At 38.8% G+C, this 23,131-nt stretch overlaps 1 protein-coding gene across 1 annotated transcript in view; it reads right to left on the minus strand.

Annotated features, from left to right (window-relative positions):
• Window positions 1-23,131, minus strand: part of LOC142312349 (uncharacterized) — a 229,460-nt gene that overhangs the window by 2,628 nt on the left and 203,701 nt on the right. The window contains exons 10-11 of the mRNA XM_075351287.1: window positions 4,153-4,250; window positions 3,865-3,955 (exon numbers count right to left, since the gene is read on the minus strand). Coding sequence (XP_075207402.1) covers window positions 3,865-3,955; window positions 4,153-4,250 — 189 coding nt within the window. The remainder of the gene's footprint in view (window positions 1-3,864; window positions 3,956-4,152; window positions 4,251-23,131) is intronic.

The following is a 23,131-nucleotide window of genomic DNA, read 5'->3' on the forward strand; positions in this document are numbered from 1 at the left end:
CAACAACAAAAAAAGGTGTGAAAGCCCTTCTATTTTTGATAGGTTATTTGGTCCTTCCAAGCCTAAAAATAGAAGTGGCGCATCCGTTAGATACGCTAATTCTGATGGTTTGCCAGACTCATTCCAACGGCCCTGGTGTGGTGGCAAAAGGGGTAATATTATAGGGGTTGATGACAGCTAGCATCAAGCCAAGGGGGTTAGTAATGGAAGAGACGGGTAAAAGCCAGAATTGGTGCATCTAATGGATGCAAAACTTCTAGGGTGGCTGCAGGCTCTTAATTTTAGGCTGGGTGGCGCTAAATAACCATGGACTTCCCAACCTGGTAATACCAGCCCCAAGCTGTCAGCTTTATCTTGGCTGATTATCAAAAACAGAAAGGACTTTCGCGCCGTTTTTTAAAATTATTTAAATAAATAATTTTGAATAGTCACCTTGGGTCACTTTTATTTTTGATAATCAGCCAAGGTAAAGCAGACAGCTGAGGGGACAGCCTACAGCTGTCTGCTGTACTATAAAAAATAGGGGGGACCGCACATCATTTTTTATTTATTCCCTATTCAAATTGGGAGTAAAAGTTGGACAATTGCCCTGCAAACAAATATGGAATGAAAAATAAAGGGAAAAATAAACATGAACCAGGAGGCGGAGGTTGAAGTGAAGGAAGAGGTAGACATATGTGGATGTGAAGGTGGAAGAAAAGGTAGCCAACCCTTGTTTTGTTTTTTTTTTATTTTAATTGGCGGAGGACTCAAAACATAGTAAACGGCATACAGAGTACAGTGCTGGCCAAAAGTATTGGCACCCCTGCAATTCTGTAAGATAATACTCAGTTTCTTCTTGAAAATGATTGCAATCAAAAATTCTTTGGTATTATTATCTTCATTTAATTTGTCTTCAATGAAAAAAAAAAAAATTGTCATAAAGCCAAATTGGATATAATTCCACACCAACCATAAAAAAGGGGGTGGACAAAAGTATTGGCACGGTTTGAAAAATCATGTGATGCTTCTCTAATTTGTGTAATTAACAGCACCTGTACCTTACCTGTGGCACCTAACAGGTGTTGGCAATAACTAAATCACACTTGCAGCCAGTTGACATGGATTAAAGTTGACTCAACCTCTGTCCTGTGTCCTTATGTGTATCACATTGAGCATGGAGAAAAGAAGACCAAAGAACTGTCTGAGGACTTGAGAATCCAAATTGTGAGGAAGCATGAGCAACCTCAAGGCTACAAGTCCATCTCCAAAGACCTGAAAGTTCCTGTGTCTACGGTGCGCAGTGTTATCAAGAAGTTGAAAGCCCATGGCACTGTGGCTAACCTCCTTAGATGTGGAAGGAAAAGAAAAATTGATGACAGATTTCAACGCAAGATTGTGCGGATGGTGGATAAAGGACCTCGACTAACATCCAAACAAGTTCAAGCTGCCCTGCAGTCCGATTGTACAACAATGTCAACCCATACTATCCGTTGGCGTCTGAATGAAAAGGGACTGTATGGTAGGATACCCAGGAAGACCCCACTTCTTACCCCGAGACATAAAAAAGCCAGGCTGGAGTTTGCCAAAACGTACCTGAGAAAGCCTAAAACGTTTTGGAAGAATGTTCTCTGGTCAGATGAGACAAAAGTAGGGCTTTTTGGGAAAAGCCTTCAACATAGAGTTTACAGGGATAAAAAAAAAAAAAAAAAGAGGCATTCAAAGAAAAGAACACAGTCCCTACAGTCAAACATGGCGGAGGTTCTCTGATGTTTTGGGGTTGCTTTGCTACCAACACATTTTGCAGCATAATGTAGGGCCCAGTGTGAGAAAGCTGGGTCTTCCTCAGAGGTCATGGGTCTTCCAGCAGGACAATGACCCAAAACACACTTCAAAAAGCACTAGAAAATGGTTTGAAAGAAAGCACTGGAGACTACTAAAGTGGCCAGCAATGAGTCCAGACCTGAATCCCATAGAACACCTGTGGAGAGATCTCAAAATGGCAGTTTGGAGAAAGCACCCTTCAAATCTCAGGGACCTGGAGCAGTTTGCCAAATAAGAATGGTCTAAAATTCCAGCAGAGCATTGTAAGAAACTCATTGATGGTTACAGGAAACGGTTGTTCGCAGTTATTTTGGCTAAAGGTTGTGCAACCAAGTATTAGGCTAAGGGTGCCAATACTTTTGTCTGGCCCATTTTTGGAGTTTTGTGTGAAATGATCAATGATTTGATTTTTGTTTCATTCTCTTTTGTGTTTTTTCATTGCAAGCAAAATAAATGAAGATAATAATACCAAAGAATTTGTGATTGCAATCATTTTCAAGAAGAAACTGAGTATTATGTGACAGAATTGCAGGGGTGCCAATACTTTTGGCCAGCACTGTATAACAATGGTTGGGTGCGGCTGGTACAGATCTGTAGTTTGCCAAAGGTATGGACAAGTTCTTTGTGATCCACACCTGGTTGATTTTAAATAATGTGAGCTTATCCACGTTGGCTGTGGCCAGGCGGTTGCAACGGTCTGTGATCACACCCCATGCCAAGCTAAATACACGATCCGACAGTACACTTGCCGCAGGAAGGCCAACACCTCCAAGGCATAAGGGGCAAGCTCAGATCATGTGTCCAATTTGGAGACCCAGAAGTTATATGTGGTGAACTCATCACTCAGTATGTGGAGATGTGTGGAACCATACTTTTCCACCATCTATTTGAAATGCTGCCTCCTGCTTATATGGACCATATCAGATGATTGTGTTGAATGTGTTGGCATGCTCAGAAACGTTTTCCACATTTTGGCTATTCTAACCCTCCCTTCCAAAGGTGATGCCAGTGCCTCAGCTGTGTTGGCGACTTCCTTCTCCTCTGCTATTTCTTCTACTGAGCCCTCGCTGTCAGGCGGGAACGCCGTCAGTAATGCGTCTATCAGCGTGCGTTTGTATTCCTGTACTTTCCGATCTTGCGCCAGTGACAGAGGTAAGGATGTTACATTGTCCTTGTTGGTGGGATTCAGCAGGCTGGCTACCCAGTAATCTGCACTGGTAACAATCTAGTCTTTACGCAGGCATAGCAGTATGTATTGGCTTATGATTGCCAGGCAGCCCAGAGGAAACGACAAGCTGTCTTTAGTAGGAGCAGACATACTGACTAGGGGCTGTGCTTTTGTACCTTGCTCCCTCTTTTGCTGTACTGCTGGGTCAGCATGACCTTTTCCTCTGAACTGTGCACGCTACACAAATGCCCTTTGGTCCCTGTGGGGTCTAGGACCTCATCAGCTCCAGCAACATCTTCCACCCACTCCTCCCCCCTGCACTCCTTGCCGATCTACACACTGCAGAAACCGCAGAAGTTGAAGTCTGTGTTCCTTCATCCTCAGAGCAGTGCTGTGGTGGTCCACTGACCATATGCATTAACCTTCCCAAGTACTCATCCTCCAACAGAACAAGCGGTTGGGAATCACTGCACTCTGTCTCTTACACTTCTGGGGCAGGGGCAGGTGGATAGGCCACGGAACCCCAGCCACAAGAAGCCAGAAGAGTCATCAAAAAGCATGATATGGGGATCTGATGACTTGGCTGCTTTGCAAGGGGGTATGGTGGAAGACAGACTCCCATGGACTGCAGGTGCCAACTCTGCTCTTTCAGCAAGGGAAGACAATGCAAAGAAACTGGAGGCACTCTCAGCCATCCAATCTTAACCACCTCAACATGTTATAGCCTCACTATTCATCCAGCGGTACTCAGGCCGAAACATTACACAGAACATCCTGTTGCATACGTGCGCCAGAGGAAGGTGTTTGATTTGGGCATCTACTACAACCCTGATAAAGCAGCCGGTGACTGAGAATGATCTGTGACTCCTCTGCATTTAGTGGTCACTACTCACCTGGGCGGTTATCTGTAGGAATCTCCTCTTTACTCCGCTCATCACCCCTCACATATGTCTCTGTAGTATTAATATGGGGCAGATCTTCACCCTGAAACAAATATTGTAAAAGTCACAGACAGATGGAGAAGTCCCATCTATGATCAGCTCTAATCCTGCCATCTCCACCGCTCTCATTACACAAGTATAACACATATAATACTGGAGGATAAAACAAGACTGAGCACAAGACCTTCACAGCCGTCTACACATCATAGGGAGATTTCATGTCACCTTCTCTCCATCTACCTGATCATCCTGAGGAACATCGGGGTCTTCTTGTTTACAGTCCTGTGGGAGAAGAGGACGGGGACATCTCTCTGGTGTTGTCCTCTTACTGGATAGAACTGGAGGAGACACATACAGGGACTGAATTCATTCCTTACATACAGATAATTATAGGCCGTGTGTATTTAGTGCTGTCTGTTACCTGGTGATGTGAGGGGCCGGGGATCCTCCATCATGACGTCCTTGTACAGATCTTTGTGCCCTTCTAAATACTCCCACTCCTCCATGGAGAAATAGACGGTGACGTCCTGACACCTTATAGGAACCTGACACATACAATGATACCGTCACCCCCGATCCCTTCATAGCGTTACTGTATAATGTCCCAGCATTCCCAGCAGTGTCACCTCTCCAGTCAGCAGCTCAATCATCTTGTAGGTGAGTTCTAGGATCTTCTGGTCATTGATGTCCTCATGTATCGGGGGGTGAGGCCCCGTGATTGGGCTCAGGGGTCTTCCCCATCCCTCAGACACAGGGGCCTGACAGCGCTCACTAGAGGTCTTCTTCACTACTGTGTAATCCTGGTTATGGAGAGACAAAGTAAGAAATCTCACTCCAGACATTTCCAGAGTCCTCACCTCTCCAGTTCTGTCCATTTGTTATTCCCATAGATAAGAATGGTGTAATGTGACCTCATCAGAATCTCTCACCTCTCCAGTAAGCCGGAAGAGGATCTCTAGGGTGAGGTGTAATATCCTCTCCGCCATCTTGTCCCTGTCCATATCCATCCTTCACGGGGCAATCAGGAGGATTCTCTTCTATAGAGCGATTGTTCTCCCCCAGCATCTAATGTGTATGGAGCCTGAGCCCAGTAATGGGGAATCTCCACACACCTCCTCCTGCAGAGCCGCACACTAGATATATGGCTGCTCTGTGCTTCCAGGACCTGTGATGATGTCACATGGAGGGGAGGAGTCAGGGGTCACATGATCAGCTCCTCAGTGTATGCAGGACTCTGCTGTGCTGGGTGTCATGGTGCTGGATGAGGGGAGGTTATGTGTGGATGTAGCAGAGCTGTGTGTGTACGGGGACATACTAAAAAGAATGATGAAAAGGAATAAATAAAAAGAATGAAGATAATAACTTATTAGGTGTATATTATGTAGATGTATAAAAGGTTTCTTGGGCAAGTTAGACATGGAATGAACATGAAATATCTGTAGATAATAGGAGAATGAATGCATATGGCATATAACCAGGTGTATATTATGTTACCTGAGCATTATAGGTGTGGAATGATCATGAAATATCTGTAGATAATAGGAGAATGAACACATATGGCATATAACCAGGTGTATATTATGTTACCTGAGCATTATAGGTGTGGAATGATCATGAAATATCTGTAGATAATAGGAGAATGAACACATATGGCATATAACCAGGTGTATATTATGTTACCTGAGCATTATAGGTGTGGAATGATCATGAAATATCTGTAGATAATAGGAGAATGAATGCATATGGCATATAACCAGGTGTATATTATGTTACCTGAGCATTATAGGTGTGGAATGATCATGAAATATCTGTAGATAATAGGAGAATGAACACATATGGCATATAACCAGGTGTATATTATGTTACCTGAGCATTATAGGTGTGGAATGATTATGAAATATCTGTAGATAATAGGAGAATGAATGCATATGGCATATAACCAGGTGTATATTATGTTACCTGAGCATTATAGGTGTGGAATGATTATGAAATATCTGTAGATAATAGGAGAATGAATGCATATGGCATATAACCAGGTGTATATTATGTTACCTGAGCATTATAGGTGTGGAATGATTATGAAATATCTGTAGATAATAGGAGAATGAATGCATATGGCATATAACCAGGTGTATATTATGTTACCTGAGCATTATAGGTGTGGAATGATCATGAAATATCTGTAGATAATAGGAGAATGAACACATATGGCATATAACCAGGTGTATATTATGTTACCTGAGCATTATAGGTGTGGAATGATCATGAAATATCTGTAGATAATAGGAGAATGAATGCATATGGCATATAACCAGGTGTATATTATGTTACCTGAGCATTATAGGTGTGGAATGATTATGAAATATCTGTAGATAATAGGAGAATGAATGCATATGGCATATAACCAGGTGTATATTATGTTACCTGAGCATTATAGGTGTGGAATGATCATGAAATATCTGTAGATAATAGGAGAATGAACACATATGGCATATAACCAGGTGTATATTATGTTACCTGAGCATTATAGGTGTGGAATGATCATGAAATATCTGTAGATAATAGGAGAATGAATGCATATGGCATATAACCAGGTGTATATTATGTTACCTGAGCATTATAGGTGTGGAATGATTATGAAATATCTGTAGATAATAGGAGAATGAATGCATATGGCATATAACCAGGTGTATATTATGTTACCTGAGCATTATAGGTGTGGAATGATCATGAAATATCTGTAGATAATAGGAGAATGAACACATATGGCATATAACCAGGTGTATATTATGTTACCTGAGCATTATAGGTGTGGAATGATCATGAAATATCTGTAGATAATAGGAGAATGAATGCATATGGCATATAACCAGGTGTATATTATGTTACCTGAGCATTATAGGTGTGGAATGATCATGAAATATCTGTAGATAATAGGAGAATGAACACATATGGCATATAACCAGGTGTATATTATGTTACCTGAGCATTATAGGTGTGGAATGATTATGAAATATCTGTAGATAATAGGAGAATGAATGCATATGGCATATAACCAGGTGTATATTATGTTACCTGAGCATTATAGGTGTGGAATGATCATGAAATATCTGTAGATAATAGGAGAATGAACACATATGGCATATAACCAGGTGTATATTATGTTACCTGAGCATTATAGGTGTGGAATGATCATGAAATATCTGTAGATAATAGGAGAATGAATGCATATGGCATATAACCAGGTGTATATTATGTTACCTGAGCATTATAGGTGTGGAATGATCATGAAATATCTGTAGATAATAGGAGAATGAGCGCATATGGCATATAACCAGGTGTATATTATGTTACCTGAGCATTATAGGTGTGGAATGATCATGAAATATCTGTAGATAATAGGAGAATGAACACATATGGCATATAACCAGGTGTATATTATGTTACCTGAGCATTATAGGTGTGGAATGATCATGAAATATCTGTAGATAATAGGAGAATGAATGCATATGGCATATAACCAGGTGTATATTATGTTACCTGAGCATTATAGGTGTGGAATGATCATGAAATATCTGTAGATAATAGGAGAATGAACACATATGGCATATAACCAGGTGTATATTATGTTACCTGAGCATTATAGGTGTGGAATGATCATGAAATATCTGTAGATAATAGGAGAATGAATGCATATGGCATATAACCAGGTGTATATTATGTTACCTGAGCATTATAGGTGTGGAATGAACATGAAATATCTGTAGATAATAGGAGAATGAAGGCATATGGCATATAACCAGGTGTATATTATGTTACCTGAGCATTATAGGTGTGGAATGATTATGAAATATCTGTAGATAATAGGAGAATGAATGCATATGGCATATAACCAGGTGTATATTATGTTACCTGAGCATTATAGGTGTGGAATGATCATGAAATATCTGTAGATAATAGGAGAATGAATGCATATGGCATATAACCAGGTGTATATTATGTTACCTGAGCATTATAGGTGTGGAATGATTATGAAATATCTGTAGATAATGGGAAAATGAATGCATATGGCATATAACCAGGTGTATATTACGTTACCTGAGCATTATAGGTGTGGAATGATCATGAAATATCTGTAGATAATAGGATAATGAACACATATGGCATATAACCAGGTGTATATTATGTTACCTGAGCATTATAGGTGTGGAATGATCATGAAATATCTGTAGATAATAGGAGAATGAATGCATATGGCATATAACCAGGTGTATATTATGTTACCTGAGCATTATAGGTGTGGAATGATCATGAAATATCTGTAGATAATAGGAGAATGAACACATATGGCATATAACCAGGTGTATATTATGTTACCTGAGCATTATAGGTGTGGAATGATCATGAAATATCTGTAGATAATAGGAGAATGAATGCATATGGCATATAACCAGGTGTATATTATGTTACCTGAGCATTATAGGTGTGGAATGATCATGAAATATCTGTAGATAATAGGAGAATGAATGCATATGGCATATAACCAGGTGTATATTATGTTACCTGAGCATTATAGGTGTGGAATGATTATGAAATATCTGTAGATAATGGGAAAATGAATGCATATGGCATATAACCAGGTGTATATTACGTTACCTGAGCATTATAGGTGTGGAATGATCATGAAATATCTGTAGATAATAGGATAATGAACACATATGGCATATAACCAGGTGTATATTATGTTACCTGAGCATTATAGGTGTGGAATGATCATGAAATATCTGTAGATAATAGGAGAATGAATGCATATGGCATATAACCAGGTGTATATTATGTTACCTGAGCATTATAGGTGTGGAATGATCATGAAATATCTGTAGATAATAGGAGAATGAGCGCATATGCCATATAACCAGGTGTATATTATGTTACCTGAGCATTATAGGTGTGGAATGATTATGAAATATCTGTAGATAATGGGAAAATGAATGCATATGGCATATAACCAGGTGTATATTACGTTACCTGAGCATTATAGGTGTGGAATGATCATGAAATATCTGTAGATAATAGGAGAATGAACACATATGGCATATAACCAGGTGTATATTATGTTACCTGAGCATTATAGGTGTGGAATGATCATGAAATATCTGTAGATAATAGGAGAATGAATGCATATGGCATATAACCAGGTGTATATTATGTTACCTGAGCATTATAGGTGTGGAATGATCATGAAATATCTGTAGATAATAGGAGAATGAATGCATATGGCATATAACCAGGTGTATATTATGTTACCTGAGCATTATAGGTGTGGAATGATCATGAAATATCTGTAGATAATAGGAGAATGAGCGCATATGCCATATAACCAGGTGTATATTATGTTACCTGAGCATTATAGGTGTGGAATGATTATGAAATATCTGTAGATAATGGGAAAATGAATGCATATGGCATATAACCAGGTGTATATTACGTTACCTGAGCATTATAGGTGTGGAATGATTATGAAATATCTGTAGATAATAATAGAATGAATGCATATGGCATATAACCAGGTGTATATTATGTTACCTGAGCATTATAGGTGTGGACTGATCATGAAATATCTGTAGATTACAGGAGAATGAGCGCATATGGCATATAACCAGGTGTATATTATGTTACCTGAGCATTATAGGTGTGGAATGATCATGAAATATCTGTAGATAATAGGAGAATGAGCGCATATGGCATATAACCAGGTGTATATTATGTTACCTGAGCATTATAGGTGTGGAATGATCATGAAATATCTGTAGATAATAGGAGAATGAACGCATATGGCATATAACCAGGTGTATATTATGTTACCTGAGCATTATAGGTGTGGAATGATCATGAAATATCTGTAGATAATAGGAGAATGAATGCATATGGCATATAACCAGGTGTATATTACGTTACCTGAGCATTATAGGTGTGGAATGATCATGAAATATCTGTAGATTACAGGAGAATGAGCGCATATGGCATATAACCAGGTGTATATTATGTTACCTGAGCATTATAGGTGTGGAATGATCATGAAATATCTGTAGATTACAGGAGAATGAGCGCATATGGCATATAACCAGGTGTATATTATGTTACCTGAGCATTATAGGTGTGGAATGATCATGAAATATCTGTAGATAATAGGAGAATGAATGCATATGGCATATAACCAGGTGTATATTATGTTACCTGAGCATTATAGGTGTGGAATGATCATGAAATATCTGTAGATAATAGGAGAATGAATGCATATGGCATATAACCAGGTATATATTACGTTACCTGAGCATTATAGGTGTGGAATGATCATGAAATATCTGTAGATAATAGGAGAATGAATGCATATGGCATATAACCAGGTATATATTACGTTACCTGAGCATTATAGGTGTGGAATGATCATGAAATATCTGTAGATAATAGGAGAATGAATGCATATGGCATATAACCAGGTGTATATTATGTTACCTGAGCATTATAGGTGTGGAATGATTATGAAATATCTGTAGATAATAGGAGAATGAACGCATATGCCATATAACCAGGTATATATTATGTTACCTGAGCATTATAGGTGTGGAATGATCATGAAATATCTGTAGATTACAGGAGAATGAGCGCATATGGCATATAACCAGGTGTATATTATGTTACCTGAGCATTATAGGTGTGGAATGATCATGAAATATCTGTAGATTACAGGAGAATGAGCGCATATGGCATATAACCAGGTGTATATTACGTTACCTGAGCATTATAGGTGTGGAATGATCATGAAATATCTGTAGATTACAGGAGAATGAGCGCATATGGCATATAACCAGGTGTATATTATGTTACCTGAGCATTATAGGTGTGGAATGATTATGAAATATCTGTAGATAATAGGAGAATGAACGCATATGCCATATAACCAGGTATATATTATGTTACCTGAGCATTATAGGTGTGGAATGATCATGAAATATCTGTAGATTACAGGAGAATGAGCGCATATGGCATATAACCAGGTGTATATTATGTTACCTGAGCATTATAGGTGTGGAATGATTATGAAATATCTGTAGATAATAGGAGAATGAACACATATGGCATATAACCAGGTGTATATTATGTTACCTGAGCATTATAGGTGTGGAATGATCAGGAAATATCTGTAGATAATAGGAGAATGAATGCATATGGCATATAACCAGGTGTATATTATGTTACCTGAGCATTATAGGTGTGGAATGATCATGAAATATCTGTAGATAATAGGAGAATGAGCGCATATGCCATATAACCAGGTGTATATTATGTTACCTGAGCATTATAGGTGTGGAATGATCATGAAATATCTGTAGATTACAGGAGAATGAGCGCATATGGCATATAACCAGGTGTATATTACGTTACCTGAGCATCATAGGTGTGGAATGATCATGAAATATCTGTAGATTACAGGAGAATGAGCGCATATGGCATATAACCAGGTGTATATTACGTTACCTGAGCATTATTGGTGTGGAATGATCATGAAATATCTGTAGATTACAGGAGAATGAACACATATGGCATATAACTAGGTGTATATTACGTTACCTGAGCATTATTGGTGTGGAATGATCATGAAATATCTGTAGATAATAGGAGAATGAACGCATATGGCATATAACCAGGTGTATATTATGTTACCTGAGCATTATAGGTGTGGAATGATTATGAAATATCTGTAGATAATAGGAGAATGAACACATATGGCATATAACCAGGTGTATATTACGTTACCTGAGCATTATTGGTGTGGAATGATCATGAAATATCTGTAGATAATAGGAGAATGAACACAAATGGCATATAACCAGGTGTATATTATGTTACCTGAGCATTATAGGTGTGGAATGATTATGAAATATCTGTAGATAATAGGATAATGAACGCATATGGCATATAACCAGGTGTATATTATGTTACCTGAGCATTATAGGTGTCGAGTGATCATGAAATATATGTAGATAATAGGAGAATGAATGCATATGGCATATAACCAGGTGTATATTATGTTACCTGAGCATTATAGGTGTGGAGTGATCATGAAATATATGTAGATAATAGGAGAATGAATGCATATGGCATATAACCAGGTGTATATTATGTTACCTGAGCATTATAGGTGTGGAATGATCATGAAATATCTGTAGATAATAGGAGAATGAATGCATATGGCATTTAACCAGGTGTATATTATGTTACCTGAGAATTATAGGTGTGGAATGATCATGAAATATCTGTAGATAATAGGAGAATGAATGCATATGGCATATAACCAGGTGTATATTATGTTACCTGAGCATTATAGGTGTGGAGTGATCATGAAATATCTGTAGATAATAGGAGAATGAATGCATATGGCATATAACCAGGTGTATATTATGTTACCTGAGCATTATAGGTGTGGAATGATCATGAAATATCTGTAGATAATAGGAGAATGAATGCATATGGCATTTAACCAGGTGTATATTATGTTACCTGAGAATTATAGGTGTGGAATGATCATGAAATATCTGTAGATAATAGGAGAATGAATGCATATGGCATATAACCAGGTGTATATTATGTTACCTGAGCATTATAGGTGTGGAGTGATCATGAAATATCTGTAGATAATAGGAGAATGAATGCATATGGCATATAACCAGGTGTATATTATGTTACCTGAGCATTATAGGTTTTTTACCGCTGGTGCGGTAATCTTTCAGACCCTGTGGAATTTTCTTAAAACAATTACGTTTTCCAGTGCGCACAGGGCCTAAGGCTGACAGTTTGCAGCTCTTCATCTTCCCAGTTGCGGGAGCAGGCTGCTGTTTTAACAACGGGCTCCATCGAACTGAGGGGAACCGGGCGAGTCCCAGCCCTGGCTACGGGATGCGACAAATGGCGAAAAGAGTCCAATTCTCTTGTTTTACACTGCTTAAATAAAAGTATACATGTTTGTTATCTAAAAACTGGTTCTTACCTGAGGCATCATACTGCCATGTCAGTTTTACCATGTAGTGAACATGGTTAATAAAACACCCAAAGTCAATTGTGAAATTGCACTTGTGTTTGCAATTTCATTGCACTTGGATTTTCTACCCCATTTTCCTGTATAGTATATGGTAAAATGAATCATTTCATTCAAAAGTACAAGTCATCCCACAAAAAAAGAAGCCTTATATATCTATATTGACATAAAAAATAAAAATATTATTGAAGAAGGTGACCGAAAAACGAAAATTCAAAGCAAAAATCGCCAGGGGTGAGGGGAATAACCCCCTAAATGCTGTAATAAATAGCATTCTCGGCATTTAGGTGGATGCGACCGCTGCCATGATGACCAGTCATGACAACTTCTCAGTCACTCAGCTGGAGAATGCCTGGTATACCATGCTAAATGCATGATATGTGAGGCAAAGTGTCAGCTGCAAGTGTAGCTCTGACATATAATCCATTGCAATGCTGGTAAATTGCAATGGATTATATCAGCAGTCAAACTAATAAAAGGTGATGTCTCATAAAGGGAGTAAGTAAAAAAGTAAAAAAAAAATAAAAAATAAAGAGCAAATAAAATTTCAAAAAATTTAATACCAGTTAATACATATTTTTAAGTAAAAAAATAATTAAACAATAAATGTACACATTTTTGTTATCGCCACATTTGTAACGACTCACTGTTTACAACTGTCACACTAGTTTACCCCTTCAGTGAACACAGTAAAAATTAAAAACTGGAAAAACAATATGCTTTATTCATCATATCACCAAAAAAAAGTGTAATCAAACGTGATCGAAACATTGTTACATGTAAATAAAAATTTTATCTGCGGAAACATCATCTTATTCTGCAAAAATGCAAGCTGTCACATAGTTCCATCAGTGAAAAATGTAGAAGGCTACAGCACTTAGAACACAACAATGCATAAACAATTCCTTTTCCCTATAAAATTGTTTTAAAGTTGTTAAAGCGCCAAATAAAAAAATATATAATATATGTAATAGTGGTATCACTTTAATCGCAGTGACCCGAATAATAAAGTTGTGTTATCACTTTTATGACGTGGTAAACAGCGTAAGCAAAAACCCTGAATTTCTGGTCCTTCTATATTCTGCCTCACAAAAAGTGAAATAGAAAAAAATATTATGTGGCCCAAAATGGTATCAATGAAACCTCCCAACTTATCCTGCCAAAATCATGACGGTCAGTAGAAATATATAAAACTCTAACATTCCAGGTTTGGTGATGTATAACCTTTATTAATTAAAGGTTGAGAAGATAGTGTATTAATTCTAACAACATATCATCAGAAGAAGCTAAATTGTCAAAGATTGAAATGTTATTGTTAATATCAAGGTTGAAAATTATTTATTTCTTAACAATAAATAAATGAATTACAACAAAATGATAGGATCAAAGAAGAAGGTGAAAGATAAAATAAAGACAAATAAAATACACCTCTTTCTTGTATTTGGATTGCTGCTGGTAATTTCAATTAACCATGGATGTTGGCTTATTAGAAGTAAAAATCTAAACCTAACACAAGTATGAAATACTGCGCTACAATCAATGGGATGGACCTGACAAAAGGACAAAGATTTCCAAGTTAAACACAGACTGTTCATGTCACAGACTTAGCTAAATACAAACCTAAATATACACAGACTTATGTTTTTATTTAGCTAATTTTTGGATGCAATCAAGTCTGTGACAGTCTGTTTTTAAGTTTGAAATCTTTGTCCTTTTGTCAGGTCCATCCCATTGATTGTAGCGCGGTATTTCATACATGTTAGGCCTGCAACACACATCCGTATAAAACGTGCGTGTTTGGTCCGTTTCCGTATATACCGGAGACACGGCCAAACGTGCACCAATGTTATTTAATGTTTGAGGACACATGTGCGTTTTTCATTAAGGTCCGTGTGTCCGTGTGCGTGCTACGTTTGTGTCTCCGTTTTGCACGGAAGCATGTCCGTTTTCAGCACACAGCACGGGCCCAATGAAAGTCAATGGATCTGTGCGCACGTCCGAGTGACACGGTCGCATCTCTGTTCCCTGTACGTTTTGTGCTTTTTTCATGTGATGTCGGTCTTTTTTCTTTTTCTGTTTCGTTCTCTCCCTCAGTCCGTCAGTCGGTCTCTCTGTCTTATCTGTCCCTCTCGCTGTCTGTCAGTCAGTTCCCCCCCTCTCTCATACTTACCGTTCCCTGATCTCCGGCGCGGTGCTGCACTGCTGTTATAAAAGCTCCGGCGGCTTTTACTATTTTGAAAATGCCGGACGCTCATTAAACAATCTCGTATTCCTTGCTTTCACTGCCCACAGGCGCCTGTGATTGGTTGCAGTCACACACGCCCACCACGCTGAGTGACAGCTGTGTCACTGCACCCAATCACAGCCGCCGGTGGGCGTGTCTATACTGTGCAGTAAAATAAATAAATAATTAAAAAAAAACGGCGTACGGTCCCCCCCCTATTTTAATACCAGCCAGAAAAAGCCATATGGCTGAAGACTGGTATTCTCAGGATGGGGAGCCCCACGTTATGGGGAGCCCCCCAGCCTAACAATATCAGTCAGCAGCCGCCCAGAATTGCCGCATACATTAAATGCGACAGTTCTGGGACTGTACCCGGCTCTTCCCGATTTACCCTGGTGCGTTGGCAAATCGGAGTAATAAGGAGTTAATGGCAGCCCATAGCTGCCACTAAATCCTAGATTAATCATGTCAGACGCCTGGGTGCAGTGAGACAGCTGTCACTCAGCGTGGTGGGCGTGTGTGACTGCAACCAATCACAGGCGCCTGTGGGCGGGGAAAGCAGGGAATACGAGATTGATTAATGAGCGGCCGGCATATTCAAATTAATTGTTGCCACGTATTCTCTGCACAGCTGTTCCTCGCCGCGCTGGTGATCGGGGAGCGGTAAGTATGAGAGAGGGCTGCTCACTCCAGTCACTCGGGGGATTAGCGGTCACTGGTGAATCCTTCACAGGTGACCGCTAATCAGTACGCGGCACACAGACAGAGCCGCGGCATGACAATGAAGTCGGGTGAAGTTCACCCGAGTTCATTCTCATCGCGCAACTCTGTCTGCTGTCAGCCGACATGTATCAACGACATTGTGCAACACACAAACGGACATTCTACGTACATATACACGGGCATTTTACACACAAACACGGACATTTTACTCGTACACACGGCTCGCATACGCCATCACACGGATGCCATACGTACCGGAGAAACACCCCAAAAAAAACGGAACACGAACCCGAAAAACGGACCGTGTCACACGGACGTTTTTTTTTGCGGAAGTGTGTTTTAGGCCTCAGACTGTAACATATTGGTCAACAAACTGCTGTAGGCTTTCTTACAGTTCTTTGACTTGAGAATATCATTTGTAGCATCTGTAAACACTTTTTTCATAGAAGGATTAAAAGGTCGGTTTGACAGCTTTTGATTACCATGAGCTGAGGCTCTATGTAGATTTTCATCACCGAGATAATGAATGACATACATTTGGTTCAGCTCTGATGATACCCTGAGAAAGTATACATGTTTCTTGAAGCCATACAATGTTTGTTTTCTCATACCATTTGGGTCTTTAAGGTAGTAGTATTGTTTTATAACTACCGGCAAATGTTTAATCTGTGAATTCACATTAGAAACTTTGCAAATCCACCTGTACTGATCATACTTGAAATCCATTTGATGGCCTCTTTCCGGTGATTGTGAGCAGTACACATATACTTCTCCTCCTTTAGGCAATGCAGGCGGCATTGAAATAACTTTTGCTTCATTTAGTTCGATCTTACTAAGAAGTTTGAAAACTTCATCAAATGCTAATGGCTCATGCACCCCGATCATATATGGGGTGATTGTAGGTGACATTTTTCAGATTTTTCTGAACGATCTACCTCATCCAGCAACAGTGAGTCGGTCTATAATCATCTCACTACAATCAGAACTCCTAAAATGAAAGGGAATATGTCACCATTTTGACCTTTGTAAAGTATTCATATGGCCATACATGTTATTGATCTACTGAAAAGAATCCTACCTGTCTACCTCTTATCAGATGCCTTGTAGTGGAGAAATCATCTTTTATCACTTCACATAGATTAGCCGTTTCCAACCATGGGGTGGATGTTGCCTGGAAGATGGCTGCCTTCAGAGTTTGTTTTAAAGGAGGAAGGAGTTACCAGCGTGAGACAAGTAAGGCTAGTTTTACACTTGCGTTGAACGGCATCCGTTGCGTTGTGTGACGGATGCAACGGATGTGTTGCATATAGTGGCACAACGGATGCAACGGATGCTGAAAAACAACGCAATTCGTTTTTTTATTTTTACAGTTTTACCGTCGGCAGACTATTGTGAACGATCAGCTGATCGCTAACAGTAGTCCGCCGCCGGGTGATCAGCTGATCACTAACAGTAGCCGGCCACCGGGTGATCAGCCGATCACTCACAGTAGCCGGCCACCGGGTAATCAGCCGATCACTCACAGTAGCCGGCCACCGGGTGATCAGCCGATCACTCACAGTAGCCGGCCGCCAGGTGATCAGCTGATCACTCACAGTAGCTGGCTGCCGGGTGATCAGCTGATTGTTCGGTCGCCGACAATGTGTGCGGGGGGCAGGAGTGGGAGGCGGAGTGCGGTGGGTGGAGCCGAGCAGGGCCATGGCTGAGGACGTCAGTGCCGCGGGGACTGCATCGCTGGGGGACAGGTGAGTGAGTGTGAGAGTGTGTGTGTGTGTGTGCGCGTGCGATTGTGTGTGTGTGTGTGTGCGTGCGTGCGTGCTATTGTGTGTGTGTATACATACGAGTGCGGGGAGGGGGTGGAGCCGAGCAGGGAAGTGTCGGGTTCCTTGGTTACCCGATGTGTACCCTGGTTACAGGTGGAGGGAGCCAGAGAGAGCATGCGCAGTGAAGTCCAAAGGATTCCGCTGCTCAAAAAAAGTTACATGCTGCGTTCCTTCCGCCCGACGCAGCGTCAAAATAATGACACTGCGTCGTCCGGCGGATGCAACGCTGACAGTTGCGTTATAGTGCGTCATCCATACAAGTCTATGGAAAATAGCGCAGTGCGTTAACGGACTGCGCTATTCTCCATAGTGACGGACTCCGCTGAACGCAAGTGTGAAACTAGCCTAACTGACACAGAACAAGAGAACTTAAATTTAAGTTCTTGCAAACACACTTCTTGCATCTCACGGAGCTCTGCTATATTGAAACAATGTTGCACCCTGTCTGCATGTGAGATGGAAGCTTAAAAAGGGAACCTATCAGGTAGTTTAGATTACATAAGGCTGGTTTCACATCACAATTTTTTCCTGTATGTGGGGATGCTATATTTTGCAGGGCCCCATGGACAGGAAAGGACACCATCACATGTGACCTCCCATTCCATTTCTGTATCCGTGTTCGTGATTTTCACGGATCGGAACACAGAAAGGCCGAGCCTGCAAAGCGCAGGCAAGCGGGGCACTTTAACTCCCACATTGCAGGAGTGAAGCAAGTGTTAAAAATAAAAAATAAAATCCTCACCTCTCCGGCGTGTGTCCCGCGATGCCCTTCATCTATTCCGAGATTAAGGACCTGGCAGGGCTACCTGATCAGCTGATCAGTCACATGAACGCATTTCATCATCATTCCACACCTATAATGCTCAGGTAACATAATATACACCTGGTTATATGCCATATGCATTCATTCTCCTATTATCTACAGATATTTCATGATCATTCAACACCTATAATGCTCAGGTAACATAATAGACACCTGGTTATATGCCATATGCATTCATTCTCCTATTATCTACAGATATTTCATGATCATTCCCCACCTATAATGCTCAGGTAACATAATATACACCTGGTTATATGCCATATGCATTCATTCTCCTATTATCTACAGATATTTCATAATCATTCCACACCTATAATGCTCAGGTAACATAATATACACCTGGTTATATGCCATATGCATTCATTCTCCTATTATCTACATATATTTCATAATCATTCCACACCTATAATGCTCAGGTAACGTAATATACACCTGGTTATATGGCATATGCATTCATTCTCCTATTATCTACATATATTTCATAATCATTACACACCTATAATGCTCAGGTAACATAATATACACCTGGTTATATGCCATATGCATTCATTCTCCTATTATCTACAGATATTTCATGATCATTCCACACCTATAATGCTCAGGTAACATAATATACACCTGGTTATATGCCATATGCGCTCATTCTCCTATTATCTACAGATATTTCATAATCATTCCACACCTATAATGCTCAGGTAACATAATATACACCTGGTTATATGCCATATGCATTCATTCTCCTATTATCTACAGATATTTCATAATCATTCCACACCTATAATGCTCAAGTAACATAATATACACCTGGTTATATGGCATATGCATTCATTCTCCTATTATCTACATATATTTCATAATCATTCCACACCTATAATGCTCAGGTAACATAATATACACCTGGTTATATGCCATATGCATTCATTCTCCTATTATCTACATATATTTCATAATCATTCCACACCTATAATGCTCAGGTAACATAATATACACCTGGTTATATGCCATATGCATTCATTCTCCTATTATCTACAGATATTTCCTGATCATTCCACACCTATAATGCTCAGGTAACATAATATACACCTGGTTATATGCCATATGCATTCATTCTCCTATTATCTACAGATATTTCATGATCATTCCACACCTATAATGCTCAGGTAACATAATATACACCTGGTTATATGCCATATGCATTCATTCTCCTATTATCTACAGATATTTCATGATCAATCCACACCTATAGTGCTCAGGTAACATAATATACACCTGGTTATATGGCATATGCATTCATTCTCCTATTATCTACAGATATTTCATGATCATTCCACACCTATAATGCTCAGGTAACATAATATACACCTGGTTATATGCCATATGCATTCATTCTCCTATTATCTACAGATATTTCATGATCATTCCACACCTATAATGCTCAGGTAACATAATATACACCTGGTTATATGCCATATGCATTCATTCTCCTATTATCTACAGATATTTCATGATCATTCCACACCTATAATGCTCAGGTAACATAATATACACCTGGTTATATGCCATATGCGCTCATTCTCCTGTAATCTACAGATATTTCATGATCATTCCACACCTATAATGCTCAGGTAACATAATATACACCTGGTTATATGCCATATGCATTCATTCTCCTATTATCTACAGATATTTCATGATCATTCCACACCTATAATGCTCAGGTAACATAATATACACCTGGTTATATGCCATATGCGCTCATTCTCCTGTAATCTACAGATATTTCATGATCATTCCACACCTATAATGCTCAGGTAACATAATATACACCTGGTTATATGCCATATGCATTCATTCTCCTATTATCTACAGATATTTCATGATCATTCCACACCTATAATGCTCAGGTAACATAATATACACCTGGTTATATGCCATATGCGCTCATTCTCCTGTAATCTACAGATATTTCATGATCATTCCACACCTATAATGCTCAGGTAACATAATATACACCTGGTTATATGCCATATGCATTCATTCTCCTATTATCTACAGATATTTCCTGATCATTCCACACCTATAATGCTCAGGTAACATAATATACACCTGGTTATATGCCATATGCATTCATTCTCCTATTATATACAGATATTTCATGATCATTCCACACCTATAATGCTCAGGTAACATAATATACACCTGGTTATATGCCATATGCATTCATTCTCCTATTATCTACAGATATTTCATAATCATTCCACACCTATAATGCTCAGGTAACATAATATACACCTGGTTATATGCCATATGCATTCATTCTCCTATTATCTACAGATATTTCATGATCAGTCCACACCTATAATGCTCAGGTAACATAATATACACCTGGTTATATGCCATATGCATTCATTCTCCTATTATCTACATATATTTCATGATCATTCCACACCTATAATGCTCAGGTAACATAATATACACCTGGCTATATGCCATATGCATTCATTCTCCTATTATCTACAGATATTTCATAATCATTCCACACCTATAATGCTCAGGTAACGTAATATACACCTGGTTATATGCCATATGCATTCATTCTCCTATTATCTACAGATATTTCATGATCATTCCACACCTATAATGCTCAGGTAACATAATATACACCTGGTTATATGCCATATGCATTCATTCTCCTATTATCTACAGATATTTCATGATCATTCCACACCTATAATGCTCAGGTAACATAATATACACCTGGTTATATGCCATATGCGCTCATTCTCCTGTAATCTACAGATATTTCATGATCATTCCACACCTATAATGCTCAGGTAACATAATATACACCTGGTTATATGCCATATGCGCTCATTCTCCTGTAATCTACAGATATTTCATGATCATTCCACACCTATAATGCTCAGGTAACATAATATACACCTGGTTATATGCCATATGCATTCATTCTCCTATTATCTACAGATATTTCATGATCATTCCACACCTATAATGCTCAGGTAACATAATATACACCTGGTTATATGCCATATGCGCTCATTCTCCTGTAATCTACAGATATTTCATGATCATTCCACACCTATAATGCTCAGGTAACATAATATACACCTGGTTATATGCCATATGCATTCATTCTCCTATTATCTACAGATATTTCATGATCATTCCACACCTATAATGCTCAGGTAACATAATATACACCTGGTTATATGCCATATGCATTCATTCTCCTATTATCTACAGATATTTCATAATCATTCCACACCTATAATGCTCAGGTAACATAATATACACCTGGTTATATGACATATGCATTCATTCTCCTATTATCTACAGATATTTCATGATCATTCCACACCTATAATGCTCAGGTAACATAATATACACCTGGTTATATGCCATATGCATTCATTCTCCTATTATCTACATATATTTCATGATCATTCCACACCTATAATGCTCAGGTAACATAATATACACCTGGTTATATGCCATATGCATTCATTCTCCTATTATCTACAGATATTTCATAATCATTCCACACCTATAATGCTCAGGTAACGTAATATACACCTGGTTATATGCCATATGCATTCATTCTCCTATTATCTACAGATATTTCATGATCATTCCACACCTATAATGCTCAGGTAACATAATATACACCTGGATATATGCCATATGCATTCATTCTCCTATTATCTACAGATATTTCATGATCATTCCACACCTATAATGCTCAGGTAACATAATATACACCTGGTTATATGCCATATGCATTCATTCTCCTATTATCTACAGATATTTCATAATCATTCCACACCTATAATGCTCAGGTAACATAATATACACCTGGTTATATGCCATATGCATTCATTCTCCTATTATCTACAGATATTTCATGATCATTCCACACCTATAATGCTCAGGTAACATAATATACACCTGGTTATATGCCATATGCATTCATTCTCCTATTATCTACATATATTTCATGATCATTCCACACCTATAATGCTCAGGTAACATAATATACACCTGGTGATATGCCATATGCATTCATTCTCCTATTATCTACATATATTTCATGATCATTCCACACCTATAATGCTCAGGTAACATAATATACACCTGGTTATATGCCATATGCATTCATTCTCCTATTATCTACAGATATTTCATGATCATTCCACACCTATAATGCTCAGGTAACATAATATACACCTGGTTATATGCCATATGCATTCATTCTCCTATTATCTACAGATATTTCATAATCATTCCACACCTATAATGCTCAGGTAACATAATATACACCTGGTTATATGCCATATGCATTCATTCTCCTATTATCTACAGATATTTCATGATCATTCCACACCTATAATGCTCAGGTAACATAATATACACCTGGTTATATGCCATATGCATTCATTCTCCTATTATCTACATATATTTCATGTTCATTCCACACCTATAATGCTCAGGTAACATAATATACACCTGGT

The sequence above is a fragment of the Anomaloglossus baeobatrachus genome, chromosome 5 (genome assembly GCF_048569485.1).
Source record: "Anomaloglossus baeobatrachus isolate aAnoBae1 chromosome 5, aAnoBae1.hap1, whole genome shotgun sequence".
Taxonomy (NCBI): domain Eukaryota; kingdom Metazoa; phylum Chordata; class Amphibia; order Anura; family Aromobatidae; genus Anomaloglossus; species Anomaloglossus baeobatrachus.